Below are 19462 nucleotides of genomic sequence, written 5' to 3' on the forward strand. Positions count from 1 at the left end.
TCCGCGTAAACAGAGACACTTTGCGATCTTGAACTCGCACTAAAAACTTCCCCTTCGTGATACACTAAGCAGCACTCACACTGAAGAACTTACAAAAGCAGAGTTAGAGACTGTGCGCTTCCTCTGTGGATGGTAACGAAAAAAGACAAAAAACACAAAGATTACGGCCTGAGAGAAGAATGTCTCAGACTGTGTATGACTTATCGTGACATCTCTAAATCTGGTGGATTTTTTAAGAAGCTTGGGGGCAGGTCAGGATTGGGGCCAGCAGCCACAAGGTCAGTTAAAATTCCACAGAAGTATATTAAGACATCCATCTGGCACCGCTCAGAGGTACACGCAATTGTGGGAATGTGATGAACTAGAAGTTTTGAGGGGGCTATATATTTAGTAAATCAGCCCAATAAAAGGAACAAAGCAAAGAAACAACAACAAAGGTCCAAAATGAATCCCTTGTTAGGAATATGTCATACAAATTTATTGTATGTGACACAGAAATACGCGAGGTCCCTTGGTTTTTTTTTTTTTTTACTGTGTACAGAGCAGTACACAAGCAACAGTTTCACTACAGGAACAGCAGTAGGCAAACTTTAGAAACAACAGGAGCACCGGCATTTTTCAAATGACTGTTGATATCATGCAATCTGTAAAACCTTTATATTCATACTCGTAAAGCACATTTAAGCTGCTCTTCTGTGATATAAAATATGTAAACATTTAGAAACCTTGGTCCACTTTAGGGAATTGCTTCCCGATCCTATCTCTGCACTTTTACCAAATCTGAGCCTTGCCCCTTTTCTATCTCCTCAAAGCTGCACTCTGCAGTGTTTAGAAAGCATCTTAAAGGGTAAAATACAGTGTTTATGATTTTGACAATCTTATATCCAAGAAAAGTAAAGATATCAAAGCTGAGATATTTAAAATTTAAATTTCAAAGCAGACACAGTTTCATCACCACTCATTCTTTGTGTTGTTTACAGAGCAAAAGGAAATATATTCTCATGTGGCCTTGGAAGGGGAGTCATAACAAATGCATGAAGGATTACTGTGGTTATACAGGCTCTCCTTTTTCCGACAGGGACAGTTGGTGGATTTTAATTGTGGGAAGGTTTCCACTAGGAGGGGGCTGGTCACAGCTGGACTCCTGTGGGGGAGTCCCAGCGCTGAGGATGCAGCAGCAGGTCCGGTGGAAGCTTTTGTTGCAGAATTTGGCCACTTTAGTTCTGCTTGTTTCGACTGGTCCAGATCCGCTAGTGCGACCTTCAGAGAAGACCCTCCATTCCCTGCTGTCCCTGGAGGAAGGAGTTCTAGACAGGGCCATAGATGAGGAGGGGCTGAGTCGGCTGGGGGCCCCCCTGCTGTCCAGGCTCAGAGTGAGGCCGTGGCTGTGACCCTGCGGTTGACTCTGACCTGCACCCAGATGATGATGGTGTGGTCTGGGAGTCATTCTCAAACAGTGAACTCCAAGTAAACTCTGGAAAGCTTTCTTGAACTCCTGGTTGGAGCATGGGTAGATGATGGGGTTGATGCAGCTGTTGAAATAACCGAGCCAGAAGGAGATCTTGAACACGGTGTCTGAAGGTCTGTACGCAGGGAAAATGGAACCTGTAGTGACATTAGACACAAATATCAGCAGAAGAAAGAGCAAACAGTATATGTACAGTTTCTGAAGGCATCTACAGCCATGTGTTCAACATTCTGGCAACAATGACAACAATGACTAATGGTAAACATGCTAACTGGTGGCGTGCCACCACAGTGTGTTGGTACTACAATTCAAGTAGCCTTTGGTAACAAGTTTGCCATTAGTGGCAAACTTGTCACTTTCTATCACTTTATGCTCGCCATAGATTGGTGGCAATGATGACTTCAGGCAGACAGTTGCAGTTAACCTTTGGCAATGTTGCTGCAAATTAGCAGCAAGGTCATATTTTCATTTTTTGTGGCAGGTTTGCAGTGGACTTCTGATTAACTTTGTAGAAAACTTCTGGCAGCTTTGCTGGAATGTTTACTGTTTGTAGCAAACGTATAGGCTCCAACCCCACTGTGACTTTGTGAACAATGCAGTGGGTAAAGGAAATGGGTTGAACTTAACTTTCCACAAAATTAGCCAAAAATTCACTGCTGGTTTGCCACAAAAATCTGATGAAAATCAATGCCTCCTTTGAAAGTGGACCGTATACAGCCGACCGTGCATGCAGCTCTATTCATGCTACACTAGATACCCGTCACACTGCCCATCATATTGAACATAGAAAAAGACATTGTGCTCCCTTGGGTGTTTCTGCAAGGCTGGCTGTGACCTTACATGTTTGACAGGATGGCAGCTAGCTGCAGATTGCACTATAACACTGCTTCAGTGTGATGATTCCTGAGGTGTTCTGAGCACAGTAAGCTGACACGGGATTTCTGCAGAATGTATGACTTACTACTTGCTTGCTAATTGAAAGCATGTACAAATCAAAGCAACTACTTCGGATACAACTCTTTTATTGATTATTTTAAAAGGCTTTGATGACTGCTAACCTCTTCACACAGACATTTATTCGGAGCACTACTTATTTTCCTGTGTGTGCATGTGGAATTGGTGCACTTGCAGAGGCCACAGAGGAGTCTGTGCAGACCGTTGTAGATTTGGGTGGACAATGATGGTGAAGCTGACTCGAAAAGTGACTCAATCCCAAGAAGCCCCATGGTAAAATGACCAACTTTACAGAAGAAATAGACATATTTACAGCCTGGTACAAACATGCTTTGGATTCTATAGCTGTTTTTTCTATTCATGGCAGCTGTAGGGGAGGGTGTGTCCATCTTTATGTACACGTCTGTGACATTTCCTCAAGGGTGACTGAATATATGCAGCAAATTTCATAACAGCCCATCCAATAGTTGTCAAGATATTTCACTTAAGACGGCACTAAATAAAAGTCAGAGAACCACTGGGATTCATCCTTTGGGAAGTATGATAGTCTGGATAAATGTTTTTGCCAGTCCATCAAACAGACATGAAGCTATTTCACTAATAAGAATGAGAGAACGGCTTGTTGGGCACACTGGAGGAAAAAAGTCTGTTCATCCGCAAAATCATCCGGATACATCCTCTGGGTACAATTTCTGACAGCCCATCCACCAGTTATTGACTGAAGTGGTAAACTGACCCACATTGCCTCGAGCCATGCTGATAGCATGGCTACAGGATAAAAATTTTAGAGAGCTGATTACTTGTTCTAGTGTCTGCTCCATCAGTTTTTATATCATGTCACTGCACTTATTATATCTACTTATGACACTTTATCTAATGTTTTATCTAGTTTCCACAGCGTATTAAGTTCCCTACTTACTATCAAGGTTAAGGATTTTATTAAAATTGCTCTCATAAATGGTGCTGCTTTTGATTAGCGAAACCATTCATGGGAGAGACTATGGGTGGGATTTTTAATGAAGAAGCAAACACAATGCCTTAACGGGAATATTACATGCAAGCCAGTTCACCGCAAGTGACTCCTCACATATTCAGCGGCTGCCAGTGAAACATTAAAATAATTAAATGGCTGACTTCTTGCGGCGATGCAATATATCAATCGAGCTACCATCCATTTTCAGTTGTAGACAGGGAGATGCTGTCTTGTGAAATGCTTTATTGGGGACACTGTTGCAGATGGTTAAATGTGGGCTCTGGAAAAATGAGACTGTGATACAGAGAAGGATAAAAAAAAAGTGGAAAGAGTTTGAGGGAAAATGATTTTGTGCCTGGCTGTACAGCTCATACGTTTTATCCCCAGCTGTGCCAAAAGAACAATTCTATTATTGCCAGTACCCCTGATAGATTCATTTCTTGAGCAAAAATAGAAGAGTATTGCAGCTGTTAGATAAATGTTTTGTTGTCTCAAATAAACCGAGGATCAGTGGGTGTGTAGTTCCAATTTTCGCAATGTTACCTTCAATTAAACCACAGCATATTTTAGCCTGAGAAAATTCTGTGAACCCCTTCAAAAACTGTTGCATAACATGTGGTCGGTTTGTGACAAAGGCTGCTTTTCATAGTTGCTGAGTTACAAGGTTTTTGACAAACAATAACAAAATGTCAACTCTGGGAGAGACAAAAAGAAAGAACAGAGATGAAAGGCCTCCATTTCACAATTTACATCATTGAACCAATTCTAGTGCTACCAACATAAAATACAACTTCCAGTGTCATAGATTATTAAAATATATACAAACCTAGCAGCCTTTAATTCATTTTAAAGTGGCAATATTTGATAACATTAATCCACTGATTCTGAAGACATGGAGTCACATTTGCATTTGAAGTAATGGTATGTTCTGATACACCGGTATTAGTGATGATATCTAAAATTGAAATATTAATATCACGCTAATAATGCACTTATAATAATATTATAAATAGTTCAGCACCAAGAAGTATTGTTTGAAACTAACATAGGGACATGATGCAGTGCAGTTGTGGTTACAGACTGTCTGTCCATCTCACTGAACTTCATATTCACTTGTCAAAACACAAAAAAGATTAATTCCACTGATTATTGTTTCTTTTGAAGTTTGCTACAAATATCACAATGATGTTGTAATTGTGAATTTTTTTGATTTAGGGTTCTGCTTGAGTCCAGTTGATGAATGTAAGTAAAACATTTACTCTTTTGGATGTATATTAAAAGATCATTATCTGCAAAAATGCTCCTTTTAAAACATGTCATTCCAAAGACTGTGGTGCTAAAAAAAAAGTGAACCAAAGCTGAATTAAAAACTAACTGGACCGACTGCCAAGAAATGCCAAGACAGATGAATATCACCTGTCAGCACAAGGAAGCCATGCCTTCAAGCATATCCTACTTTATCGTCCATTCTAGTCCAAATGGGAGCATAATTTACAAAATGAACATCATGCTTTATTAAAGGAACTTCGGGCAACTATTTGACACCATAAACTCATAAGAAAAATCTTTACTGAGGTAACAAATCAAGTGGGAAGTAGAGTCATCAGTCAATCAGACTTCTTTTTGCAAACCAGACGAGTTGCCCCCCCACAGGCCTTTAGAAATAATGCAGATCGAAGACACATATATTTAGACTGCATCCATACAGCCTATTGTCACTACGAGCAACATCTTTACGATTACACATATCTGACCCAATTTAAAATGTTTATCTGTGCGACTTTAAAGAGAACCTGGACACCAACTAAGACAATCAGCATCTTCTGCCATGACATCACTGTTACATACCAAACCACAGCCTGTTTGAAACTCTAGATATTGATGGAAGAGTGCTGGTACGAGACGAATACAACAATGAGCCCCAGTTCAGGGTCAATGTCTTGACATCTTATGCCATAGAGGTTCTCTATGACATAAGTGTAAAGCATTTACACTTCCTTATAGCCCCTGTGAAGGACTTGTGAAATGTCAAAGACAGAGGAGGACAAGCCATAAATACCCTAGAGCCTGATAATTCACCTTGTTTTTAGATTATTGACATGATCAATGTCCTTCAGTTTATTTTTCTCCAATGACAGAGTAGTGTTTACTCCAAAAAACAAAATTAGACAGTCATGAGTTATCCATCTCTACGTGTCAAACCTAGACCTCTGTTACGTGATTCACTGCTGAAGCTATTATTGTACACAGACTGTAGTAGCGGTCTACACAGCAACACCAGTATTAGCAAGGGAGCACTGGTAAGCTGAGGCTTTTCCTCATTTCCCAGTCAGGAAAGTACTCAGTCAAATGGTAGAAGCTATATTTACAAGCATGAGAGCATGGAATACATACAAACCCTGTTGATTTGTGAGGGTTTTGTGATATCTCATATCTACTCGGTTCAGATTTCAGCCTCACATTCCCTCCATATTGACGGCAGCACATATATAGTGCACACAGGGCAGCGAACTGTGATTACTTCCCATTAGGTTTGTCGTCTTGAAGCCGGCTGCTCTTGAAGGTAGCATCACATAAGGTCTGACACCAGTGTGATAGCTTTATCTGTCGTGAAAGGACTAGCATTGTGATGAAGTGAGTCACAAGTGAGAGATGAAGCAGGAGCAGAGAGATGACTTGACATCTCATTCAGAGGTTTGAAATATATGTTGGTCCAAAATTCAGTGCTTTTGTTTACAGACAAGGGAGCACTGGAGGATGTCTGCCATCTGAAAGATTTATATAGCCTATTTATAGAGCGTCTACTGGCCGAGTCAAAGCATTTACTACGCTGCTCAAGAGGCCACAAGGCTCGTCCAAATGCTAGTATATTCAGTGTGTGATTCCACAAAGGAGCAATTCAATTAACATGATCTAAGTTTTTAATTTGGCAGCACTTCAAAAGCCTGGTAGAGAAATAAATCGATGAATGCTACTGTAAAACTAAGTAATGCAGAAGTTAAATAGTGCTCTAAAAGCGGTCTGTCTCATATGTAAATATAGGTGATCAAATGTTTTTAATTTGTATAATCTTATTGAATAAAGATGGTAAAAAGCACGTCATCGACTGCCTGCGCTTCTGGGAAATATTCTAATTTGCTTTGCTACATAGAGCTCGAGAAAAAGACCGTTGTGATATATGTTTTTCAATAGAAAGTCAGAGCCAGCACACTGTTAGCTCAACTTAACTGACTAAACCAACTGAAAACAGGTCAGCTGGACCTGTCCAAAGGTAGCAAAATCTGAAGCTAAGGGCCCTGGAAGGTTACAGTGGCAAGACATAGTCCAACACAGAACCCCAATGAATCAACAGCTTGCCTTTACTCTTTGGTTTTGGAAGGATTAAACAGTTTTTCGCCTTGTTAACAGGTCGATGTGGTGTTTTTGTATGCAGAAAGAGACATTATGAACAAAATAAGCAGTCAACTCCATTGCTGAGCTTTAGATACCCAGAGACTCCAACATAACTAGCTCAGGAATCAATCATGTCAGATTGCAAAGTGGGACGTTCCATATTATTCTTCGCTTTAGAATTGTGTTCCGGTTCAGACATGTAAGGCTGAATTACTCCAATATCACAATCTGCCATTATGTACCACAGAGTAGTTTTACAATGTTTGTTCAAAGTTGTAAGTGAGCTAGACATTCAAATTGGGCTGTGCAAGGAGACTGTATAGATTTTCACCACAGACTGTATATAAAGATAAATGGAGCGACCTTGACATCACCATTTAGTATATGGACTACCATTCTGAAGCCTTGAGTTTGGCATTTGGTTATCACCATCTTGACCATCTGACACCAGACATTATGAGTGAAAGGTGGATCTAACTGAAAACCTCAAGGACACTACACATGGTAATGTGTTATCAATCTGTCCATCACTAGATAGCCACACCCTAAAAGATATCCAGCTTTGTTGTCTTTCTGACTCTAGCTTTGACTATAATAAACAAATTGTCCATCATGCTGTATTCAAACAGTCATGAAAGTAGCAGTTTAGACCAACAACTCATAAGAAAAATGTTTAATACGATTGCAAGGTGAGGAAGAAGTCTGGTTGTTTTCTCTTAGATTTCTATACAGTCAAACCCCTTTTAGCAACCAGAGGAGTTCCCCCTGTTGACTGTTGGAAAGAAAGTAGGTTTAACATGCTTCTGCATAGGTTTCACTTTTCAAAGGCCATGTCCATCTTTTATATACAGTCTGTGACCTGCACGTTCCAAAGAAAACAATGGTGCAGAGTTAATTTTTAAGGTAGGAGGGGAAGTTTTTCACAGAAAAAACTCTAAATATGTAACTTTGATATAGAGGGGTGAGTTTTCAGGAGTTTTCTTAATACCTGGAAGTATCTTTATTATTCAAATGACATTGAGATGATGATATGACATGATTTCTTTCACAATTCTTGTTTTGCCAAACAAATACGTTTCTGCCTCGCAAAATTAGGACTCAAGAGCAAGATAAACAGTACTCACCAATAGGTAGCACCAGGAAAAAGGGCAGCCAGCACAACACAAAGCAGCCAACAACGATGCCCAAGGTCTTGGCCGCCTTCTTCTCTCGGGAGAACTTGAGCAGTCGCAGGGCGAAATGTGTTCGGGTGCGAAGGGCTTCATCCTCTGATACAGTCGTGTTGCCTCGGTGCATCCTGAGTATCACCTGCTCTGAGTCTGACTTCTCCGTCTTGTGGCCCTCTTTCAGGCCTCGACTCTCTCTGTGAGCTACCACATATACCCGACAGTACATGACCAGTATGATGGCCAGAGGGAGATAGAAAGAGCCTACTGCAGAGAAGATGGCATAGCCTGGCTCCTCTGTGATCTTGCAGATGGACTCGTCCTCTGGTGCCGGTTCTTTCCATCCAAACAAAGGTCCGATAGATATGATGATAGACAGCACCCACAGCAGCATCACTGCCAACAGGGCTCTGCGTTTTGTCATTATAGCTGGGTAACGCAGAGGATAGCTGACTCCAATGTAGCGGTCCACAGATATCACACAGAGGCTCATGATGGAGGCCGTGCAGCAGAGCACGTCCACAGCTGCCCAAACATTACAAAAGACCCGTCCAAACACCCAACGATCCAGGATCTCAAAAATGGCAGAGAAGGGTAGTACAGTGGAGCTAATCATCAAATCTGCCACTGCCAGATTCACTATAAAGTAATGCGTGACTGTCCGCAGGTGCCGATGACAAACAACTGAGAGGATTACCAGGATGTTTCCCACAATTCCAAACACGATGAAGATACCAAGCACCAGGCCCAGAACCACAGCTTTGACCACATTGAGCTCTGGGACTAACGCTTGGCTGCAGTTGGAACAGTTCTGTGTCAGAGGAGGTGGGGTCATGTTGTCCAGCACAGGAACCATCAGTTCCAATACTACAATGATATCTAACACTGTCCTGAGCAGCAAAGGGATACTGAAACACAGACCTATTTAAGCTTACTGCAGAAAAGGGGCATCAGGGCATTCTCATAAAAGCCATTAGAGTAATGATCACATTAAGTCTGTCTTGTCAAAACATAATTTGAATGATGACGCCTCGAGCAAATGAGCCACTACACTGACAATGCATCAAGGAAAATAAAACGACAAGATGCATGCAGAAACACTGAGAGAGAAATATAATGTATGCAGATGAAATCTGCTGTGCTGAAATCAGGTAATCCATCTTGAAAATGCTACAGATATTATCACTGTTATTATGCAGTTGGTACAGAATAGTGTTTGAAATGCATTAGAGAGAGGTTAGACAGATGGGCGGGCACAATCAAGGAAGACTTTGCATGTTCTCTGAATCCTAATGTGCAGCTTGAGTTCAAAATTCAAGCCTTGTCTGGACGATTTGGTACGTGAGCAGTAGTCAACATCCAGGCGATCCTGTTGAACAGAGGTGGATATTCAGCTGCAGTAACAGCAGGCAGTGACAACATCCAGTGCCTCTGAAAAGAGAGAAAGAAGAATTGGATTTGAGAGCGCTGACATCCATTGCATACAGTAAATCACAAAAGCATTCATTGTAATTTAGCCCATTGTTTTTTTCCATTCTTTTTTCCTTTTCTATACCACTGCTCTGCTCTATCAAGACCGTGGGTGAGAGATCATGTCTGAGCTGTGGTTGCTGTCAAATCAATCTGACCACAGTCTCTTATCTTGCTTATCGAGTAAACACAATTTGAGGATGAGGGAATAAAGACACTTGCACTGGGACTAACCAGTGGCCTGTTTCACTGAGTGGTCAAGGGAATATCACACAAATAAACTTATGGATAGCATTGAGCCAACCCAGAACAGCTGCAGTGTCAACAATGCAACAGCCTCCATCATGAGACTTATTGGGTATTCTGTTGCATTGAGTTAATATGATCTTGAATTGACCTACGGCACATCAAGATAAACCTGACCTCAGTCTCAATCCTTCCTTTAAATAAATCTATAATACACCGTAACCCCAAAACAAGTGGACATAAAAGCAATACATACAGTTACAATCGACAGATTGATGTATTTATAGTCAAGGATAGTTACAGTTTCAGAATGGTCTAAATAATGTGATATCACTGGATTGCGTATGAATAGCATGCTTCTTCATGTACAATTTGCATGCAATATTTACATTTTTAGGTGTTTTGTTATTCTATGCTGAAACAGTTTAGGCTATGATTACGGTCAGGGTGATGGTGTTATTTGTCATGGCTACATGATTGCAACAACACACTAAATGCACAAAATGAGTTCTGATACGATGTGACATGGCATGTTACTCAAATATCTTTAAATGGTACCGTGTTGCTATGAAGAACTGTGCTGTTAAAATAACTGGTCGTTTGACATGCTGGAAATATATATCCTTTGTCCTTTTCAGGTGAACATGAAGATTGATCACTTTCATAATAGCCTAAAGCTAAATATCAAGTGGGAGCAGGCAAGAGATTGTAGCTAAGGTTAGCATAATGAGTGCAAAACAGTGGAAAAAACTGTTTTGTTTATATTTAATGAAAACTCAATAAAGTTCTGGTAGAGGGACGTTCCAAAAGCTTATTTTGGGCCAGCTGTTCCCTCTGCTTCAGTTCTAATGCAAAGCTAAGCTAATTGTTCACTAGTTCTTTTTTTTTCATATTTAATGAACACTTTTGTTTCAGATTAAATAAAATAAATAAATATTATGAGTTTACTAGTAAGCTTTTCAGGAGCTGCTAGGAAGATTTTGGGGCGATTGAAGATAGTTTTTTTTCCCTCTGATCTGCTAAATCCTGCTAACAGCTAGCAGCATGCTAGCATTAGCTCCATACAGTGGAAAGAAAAGTGTAAAGTTTGTTCAGCTTAGAAGCTCATCTGCTGTTTTAAAAATGTGATACACTTCAGTTGATGAATGAGTTCAAAATCATTCTGTGAGTTATGAAAATGTAAAACTCGCTGAGTTAAATGACCTTAATATGAGAAGTTACCTTCAATAAACTCAAGATATTAAGTTCAATCAACTACTTACAAAGATGGTGTTTACAGACTTACTTTAATTTACATTTTCCAAATGTAAAGAGTTTGTTCTTTATTTGACATGAACTTGCAGCCTCAGCTGTTGAAGTAATTTTTAACGGGAGTGAATAAGAAAATTACTATTTTTTAATCAATCATTTATCTCACTGTAACTGGGAGCAGCCTCACTAATCTCTGAAGCTGCTCCCAGTTACAGTGAGATAAATGATCGATCTAAGGACTGAAGTCAGTACTATCTTTTGAAGTAATTGAAGTAATTTGATTATTATGAACAGAAACGATCATAACTTAAGACACCAGCAAGTTTCCGCAATGTGTGTCTTCTTTAAACACAAAAAACAAGAGTCTCTCGGGAGACAGAACATCCTATATGCTAGTTTTGCTTTCTTATCAACTCAGTTTAATGAGTTGAGTGAACTTAAAGCTCTTCATTCATGTAACTAATATTTTAAGTCAAAATGACTCAAAACATAGGGACTCTTGTTTTTAATTTTTAAAGGTTTGAAAATAATTTAAAGAACATTTTAGATTCAGTTGACTACAGATCATCAAAATATATATTTATATTAAATAAACCAGAAAAGATAAGATGATTTGGCTAAATGAATATATCATGTTTTACAGTGTTAAATACTGATGTGAGTACAGCATCCACCTTCACATCAATCTCTGTCTCACAGGAAAAGGATAATTGGCATATTTTCCCAAATGTCAAACTATTCCCTTAACCTTTCTCAAAGAATGAGGGCAATTAAAATGTTTTGAAATGTGGTTATGTATTTATATACAACTAGCAAAACGAGAACTCCAGTTGCCCAGTTACGCTTCTAAGTTGTGTGTAGATCCTCCAGCGGTGTTGATTTTGGCCTGAATTGCTCTCTCTGGCTTTGGTGCAGTAAATTAATTTCATCTTGAATGTTCCGTCTTCCAAACAATGCCTTAATGCCACACGAACCCCCTGTACTTTGACAGATGTGAAATTAATCTTGTCTGTGCAGATTAAATACATGTAGATTAGATGAGACGTGTGGCCATGTTGACGATGTTTGGATTTTGTTAAGCTGATTTATTTGAGACTAAATTAAAAGTTCATCCGAGTTGCCCTCTTTCCTACCGACTGCACTCTGTCTATCTATCTATCTATCTATCTATCTATCTATCTATCTATCTATCTATCTATCTATCTATCTATCTATCTATCTATCCTTGTGGAGGCATTGCACGGTCCCCTCAAGCCTTTTTCCCCCTCCTCTCCTCCATTGCTCTTCGCCACACTATTAACCGCTGGCTGACCTTTTCCTCTGCGCCCCACAAACCCCTGCTACACTGCAGATGTTCAGATGTTTAGCATGTTTCACTGATTTTTATGTCTCAGGTTAGCCCCAGCGCTGCCGGCACGGTGCGGCAAAGTCTGCATTCAACAGTCACCACCTGAGAGCTTCTCCCACCCACTCAAGCAAAAGAAGGAGGCGGGTAATAATGCCTATAAGGTAATTATGAAAGTAAGAGTTACATGTTTATCCACAGGAGCAGTGCGAGAGCCCATTACACCATCATCATTTTGCATTGTTGCAACGATTAAGTTACCTCAGCTTAAAATATTAAGTGTCCTTGCTGTTGCAATTGAGAAAATAAGCTTGATAGATTTACTGTAGGACTGCTTCACTTGCATCAGTTCAGTCATGATTTGCCCTCCGTGTCTGTGCACTCTCTCAGCAACGGCGGAGTTTCAGGTCAGTATATATTAAAGGATTATGATGACAGATGTTCATATCAGTGCCAGTGAAAAGCCAAAGATGTATCATTTGTGACTGCTCTGCGGCTTTATTACATTTACAATAAAGAGTAAGAGGGCGTATCACATCACATGTTGAGCCAAATCAAACATGATTAATGCATCTAATTTATGCTTTATGATCACAGGATTTAAAGACCCTTTCAATGATTTCTTGAACCTTGTTAGGGTGTCCATATGATGCTTTTATACACCAAAAAAATATATGCAGTCAGTGTCATGGCTGAGTATGTTCACCTTGAAGCTGCAGTGTGCTGATGACGGTCCGAAAAACACAAATTCAGGGTTTCATACGTAAGAAATCTGACAAGCCAATCCTGTCAATTTCTGCAGTGGGATTTTTTGTGTCCTTATTCTTCCTCAGAATCGTTTTTTGATTAAACCATGTGCGACTGAATTACTTTTCTTTTACAGCTTGTCACTGTGCAGCATAAAGTTTTACAGTGTTCGAGCAGAGTCTGTGGAGAGCTGGTGTGCTTGCCTAGCCGCGCTAGACAAGCCACGGCAACGAATTTAATTCTCTGCCAGGGTGGGTCTAGTTACCCTCCATAAGGCTCGAGGCTGGATTCTCCTAAAACTGGCCGGACGAATCACCATGAAGTGTAGAGTCAGAAGGCGGGCGTAACTAAGTGACGACAGAGGCGCGAAGATTCTGACAGAAACAACAGGCGCACAATAAACAGTTATCTTTCGACTCGGCTTTGGCCACAGCCCTTAAAGATTCGCTCTAGGAACTACGTCAGCCTATTCGTTGCGCTGATTGGTTGTGTACCTGCAGAGTGATTTGATAGACAACCTTTTAGCCCACCTCCCTCCCTGTCAAGCGTGCCTAGACCCTTGTGTCTTCAGAACATGGGTCTAGCGCGGCTGGGCTACTGGTGTGCTTGAGCTGCAGCCAATAGCATTTTAGAGGAAGCAACCATGTAGATTTACATCTACGCCATTTTAAGGCAGGAAGGGATATTTTCATGGACATAACTTTATGAAGTTTTAAAGGTTTAATCAGGAACTTTAAATGAGGAATAAAATCACTGATTTTGAGTTAAATTAAAGCTGACACGTTCACTTTGGGCTTCTGTTCAAAAAACCTGTTGATTTCACTGAACTGCAGGATTAGTCTGAGGAATATGGGATTTCATTTGGATTGGATATCCTCTAGATCCACTGGTTAGGCTCTCTTCCCACACTGATCTTTTTAATATAGAGCTCTGCATATTTTTGGTGGGGGTTGCCAAGTGAAAGTGCAGGCGTGCTGCAGGGTGACCCCAAATCAGTGAGCAGCTCCATATAGACGAGGCTGGAAGTTAGCTATGTGTTGCAACCAAGGACATTAGAGCTATTTGCTATTGCTTTGATTAGTTTAAACGTTGGAAGTCCTTTCTTGTTACCGTGCAATAAGCAGGCTTTGTGTTCTTTGTGCTGACGTGGCTGATGTGCAGCTGCTGCCTAGGGTCGGACAGGAATCCACAATAATGTGAAGGACAGCTTCACTGACATGCAGCTTCTCTATGTCTTCACTGATTTTAATTGGTCAGGAGTAAACAGCCATTCTGGCTCAGATGTAATCTCGACCCCTTCACTGGTGTGCAGAGTGATTCCCAGCTCTATAAGATGAGGCTGTGCAGGATTACATCTGACAGACACTGACATCCACCTTAATAAAATGACTGAGACAAGAGGCTTGGAGTCACCAGAGACCTCATGGACATCTTTGCACAGCCTCAAAATATCTGTCATTAAAATCGTTTATGTACAAAATCCCCTGAGTGGATTACTCATTATCCTCAAGATTTAAGTTTAGAACAAATGAAGGGAGATGGGAAAACAAAAGCAGCCTCACATAAATCAAAATCACTGTTGCAACTCCTGCAGGTTAAAAGCACAATTTAGATGGAACCTATCTGACTAAATCACCAACTACTTTACAAATGCACCTATGGTTTAAAGTTGAATTTAAATAAAGAATACTCCATTGTTATATTTAGCAACTTCTGCACAGTTGTTGATGAGGTCGGACTTCATCCAAACACCAAAATCAATGAAATGCATCGACCGCATACCAGCACGGATAACAAATGGAGACGCGCATAATAAATCATCTGCAGCTTTCCAAAAAAGAAAAAAGAAAAAAACTCTAAATGCTTGAGTTAAAGGCTCGAAATGATATTTTCCGGCACTCACCTAACTTTGAGTTTGATTTTCACATCCCGACGGTGTTGGCTGAGGATCATTTGGACGCGGTTGTGGCTGCTGAGTCGCTCTGGGAGGCAGCGAGGAAGGAGCCAAGTGGTGCGCTCACGGTGGAGAGCCCTCAGTCACTTCACTCCCATCTGCGGAGAGAAACGCCTCGGCTGAGCTCCAGGTGCTTCCAAGTCTCTTCACATGATGATGAGTTCTAACTCACTCACTCCCTCACTCTCCTCACTGCTCTCCCTTTGTCCGCCTGCCCCCGTGCTGCTCCCCACCACCACCACCACCCAGCCATCCTCACATCACCTCAGCATCACTCCCTGTGCGTCATCGCAGCCAGTCACCGTGCGCCCGAAATCTTCATTGACAAATGTTTTATTAACAAGCGTCATACCGACTGTCACAACTGCAAAAGAGCCAAATGCAGAATAAAAGTTTTGCTATTTTTTGTTGTTGTTTGTTTGTTTGTTTGTTTGTTTGTTGCAAGATTATGCATGCATCAGTGCTTCCAGCTGCGGTAATGACCTTTGCATTTGCAGCAGGTGTTGGTACACTAGCATTGAGGCAAGTGTTTAAAACGTAGAAGAAAGCTGGTTATGTGCTGCAACATGAAGCATTGTTTGTAATTTTGAATAATTTATGTGTAAGATATTTACACTGTCATTTCTGGGCTGCAATCTAAAATGACAAAACTGTCATAAAAACGAACACCATAATACTGAGTCATCATCAAACAGGATTTCAGGCATCAAATCAAACCACAGATTAACTACAAGAAGCAAATATTCCTCCTTGAAATGGGCTTGGAGAATTAATTTTAAAGAACATTTAGTCTAACTGAGCTCTCGCCTTCAGGTTTGAGGTAGAAGGTTTGCCTGCATTAAAAAATACTTGCAATAAATCAGCTGAATCTGTAACCAAGACATATCAAAGCAGCCTGTTTCTAGTACTTGCCATTTTATATGTCTTTCCACACTCGTGCTTTCTATCGGTGTAGTGATTATCTTCTGTTCTAGTGGGGTTTTTTCCTCCCGTGTTTTTATCTGTGTTGCTGTAATCTCCTTCTGCCAAATCTCCTCCTTTGGGTTACACAGGCAGACAATAAAGTTGATCTATCTTTCTATGAATTCCACAGTGTGGCTTGACTGTGACAGAAAACAATGCCACAAAGGCGACAGCTCCTGCTAAAGAAACGGAAAACATGCTTGAAGAATGTAACGACAAAAATGAAGTGATCAGCTTCACCCTTACATTGTACAATGAACACATTTTGTTTGTGAGCGAATCATGGCTCTGTTATTAATTTGTGATTTGACGTACAAATACAAACTTCTGCTTTGTTTGCTTTTTTATGGGTATGGGTATATCCACTTCTCTTCTGGCTGAGTTTTTGTCTCCTGGGAGCAAAACAAAAATAATGTAACTAGAAAAACTTTTAACAGCACTTTTGAAAAGTTTTATTTTTTCTTGGTGATTCTCAATTTAATTGTCACTATTTCAGCAACAATAAAACAAGTCAATAATTACTAAACAGGACATTTATCTACAGTGTGATTTATTTCTAAGTCTCTTTTGGTGACACTTTTATTACCCCCTTATTCACACACTTTCTGCCCCCTTTCCTTGCTTGTATTGATTCCCCCTAAACAATTAACACTGCAATTACCACAAGCTGTAATCCAAACCATTACCTAATTAATTCATCAACAGAACTAAAAGCTAATGAACATTTATAGAAAGTGTAAATAGAGTGAAGAGCATATGCACATAGAAACATCACACATGGCCCCTTGTGTAGCACCGAGCCCCTATAAGAGTCTCTGGTCTGTATGCTTCACAGATCAGGCAATGATGTCAGAGGCATAAGAGTCACTTGTAATCTATCTGACATTGTAGCTTTGGCAAGGACATTATCGTGCCTGTGCTCATGCATGTGTTCTTTTTTTTCCAATTAAGCCGTGATGAGGAGATGAAACAGAAACAGGCGCATTTAAACCCACAGCCACACATTGATAAACAAGGTGCATTGATTTTTGGGAGCTGGATCTTTTCTTCCTACTGTGGATAAATCCTCGGTTTAGCCCGTTGGTTGTTTTTTTTTACATTATGGATGCTTTACCTGGGGATGCACCCTGCTTACAGTGAAAGATGCTGAGCCGGTCTGCGAAGAAAACACTTGACCTGCCCAAAGTGCAGCTCCTGCGCTCGATCAATGATGAGACTTTCCTCTTACAGTGACAGTCGTTTAATCTGCTGCTACATCCCGGGGACAAATCTACATTGCAGTGTCACAAAGCAAAACCTCTGAACTCTCTGAAAGTGCAGGCACATCAGCGGAAGGCACCGAGGGGCATAAATATTACGGTAAATTGATTGTGTTATAAAAGCAAATGACACAGATAGAGTTTCTTTAAAATTGGAAAACAATTTTCACACCAATTTGGGTCAAATTGTCATAACATTTAAGGAGATTGTGTTTCATTATTGTGCATGCGTGTGTGTCTGGCACTGACACAAACAAACCTCTTTCTATATAAGTATTTAATGCAGCAATAATTGTGTAATTAAGTTATGAATTAAAAACAAGCCAGGGAAACAGCCGTGCTTTAAATAACATGATTAAAATAATAAAGCGGTGAAGTGATGCTCATGTTTCTTACGTGCCAGTTGATTCCTGTGTCTTTGCATGTTAATGGGATTTATCGTGCTATCTGTTGGAAAAGTAATTACCTGTCTGAGCCGCCCATGCAGTGAGGCGGACTGCTGAGTTTGAAAGACACTGAAATCAATATCTGTGCACTGGAAGAGACATTTCCCGTCACAGAAGCAACAAACCTGAGCTGAACATTCACACTAATGTTGGCATTTACAGTGACATTCCCCTTAATTGCATATCAAGAGCTTTTCTCTCCTATGTTTCTCACTTTGACAAAATCTTCAAAAAATAAAGAGAAAAAAGGAAAGGAAAAGAGTCACAGGTAAATATTTCAACCATCCGAGCAGGTGAACACAGATAGCTAACGTTACACCTCAGTTCATACAAAATGCTTTCCATTTCACAGGCAAATTCAGGTTGGAAATAGCTGCGGTTGCAGTCTGAAATATTCATGTACCGTTACCTTGAAAGGCATTATGATGGTAAATATAGAATTAGATGAAGAAAAAGTCATAGTACGCAGACAAAGAGTGTTTAGTGATGCATACAAGTGAGTTTAAATGAGAAACACTGACCAGTCGTGTCATATCCTGTTGTATCGTATCGTAAATGTCCATGAGCACTGGTCCACCCTCAGCCTCAGTATTTGGTGTTAGCCTTCATAACCTCGGGCACATCTTCTGATGCCAGTTCTTCTAGTGCACAATCTTCCTGCTCATTGAAGTTTGATGGCTTCTGCATGTGCTACACATGCTGCAAAGGCTTTCATTAAATCTTCTCAAAGATTGTCTTTGGGATGTAAATCTTGAGACTGAGATGCCACCCCACCAGGACGTAAGAGGACTGGCAAAATACATTGGTTGGTCAGTCCATCCACACAGTAGCTAAACCTACTTTGAAGCCTGTCCCAGCCGGGCAAGAGGTGAGGTGCACCTTGACAGGTCTAACAGAAAGAGACGGACAACCTTTCATGTTCACATTCCCACCTACAGACAATCTATCACCTTTGACCCTACCATGAATTTCTTTGAACTATGAGATAAAGCTGGTGCATCTGAAGAAAACCTTCATAGACCAAGACAGAAAATGTAATCTCCACACAGAAAGAATCCAGCAGACCAACAGGTTCAAATCTAGAAGCTTCTTGCTGTGAGGTTTCAGTCATAAACCACTGCCCCACAGTGACTGCATACTATTTTTCCGATCTTGTGTCAGACGAGCCGCTGATCCACATATAGCCAAACAGTCCTAGTTTCACGATTTCACTCTCCAGGCTTCCAAGTTTCTTTTGGCGTATTCCAGTCCACACGCCATTTGATTCTTGGTCAAGAGTGCGTCATGAAGTCCTTAGCTGATCTGCTTATGGTTGGTTTTGACACACTTGTTCCAGCCTTCATTAGGTCACGTTATCCTTCTGAAAGAGGCAACAGGAAGTACTGTTGCCATGAAGTGTGCATGTTCTGCGACAATGCAGGTGTCAAAATAACTGTCACACGAATTCCAGGACATAAAGGTTTTGCATTATGATGGGAATTTTTCTTCGTTGTCCTGATGACATGACAACGGTGTCTCTAGGGATGCTTAGTGTCTTGCAAATCTTCCCATATTCAGTCCAGCAATGTGCAACAATGTGAAAGATGCATCGTATAGGAGATAAAGTCAATAAATATAATACAAGTATATTGTAGAATTGTTTTAAATGTGGAATTACACAGTCCACACATTGTGTGACTGTAGCAAAATTTGAAAGATATGATTTGATATAAACTATTGGTTTTCAGAGGTACTGGGGAACGAATTACATTTTAATCTCTCGCTGATTATATTTCAAGGTAAGCTATAGGGTGTAGTGAGGCATCCACAGAGCAGGATCATTATTTT

At 40.5% G+C, this 19462-nt stretch overlaps 1 protein-coding gene across 1 annotated transcript; it reads right to left on the bottom strand.

The window, feature by feature from the left end:
• Positions 1-438: 438 nt before the first annotated feature.
• Positions 439-16424, bottom strand: adra1aa (adrenoceptor alpha 1Aa). Its single transcript, XM_022204234.2, has 3 exons — positions 14917-16424; positions 7913-9385; positions 439-1605 (listed from the first exon to the last, which is right to left on the bottom strand). Exons 2-3 carry the CDS (start codon positions 8808-8810, stop codon positions 1052-1054), a joined length of 1452 nt encoding a protein of 483 aa, XP_022059926.1. The 5' UTR covers positions 8811-9385; positions 14917-16424; the 3' UTR covers positions 439-1051.
• Between the last annotated feature and the right edge of the window lie 3038 nt (positions 16425-19462).

The sequence above is a fragment of the Acanthochromis polyacanthus genome, chromosome 7 (genome assembly GCF_021347895.1).
Source record: "Acanthochromis polyacanthus isolate Apoly-LR-REF ecotype Palm Island chromosome 7, KAUST_Apoly_ChrSc, whole genome shotgun sequence".
Classification (NCBI taxonomy): Eukaryota; Metazoa; Chordata; class Actinopteri; family Pomacentridae; genus Acanthochromis; species Acanthochromis polyacanthus.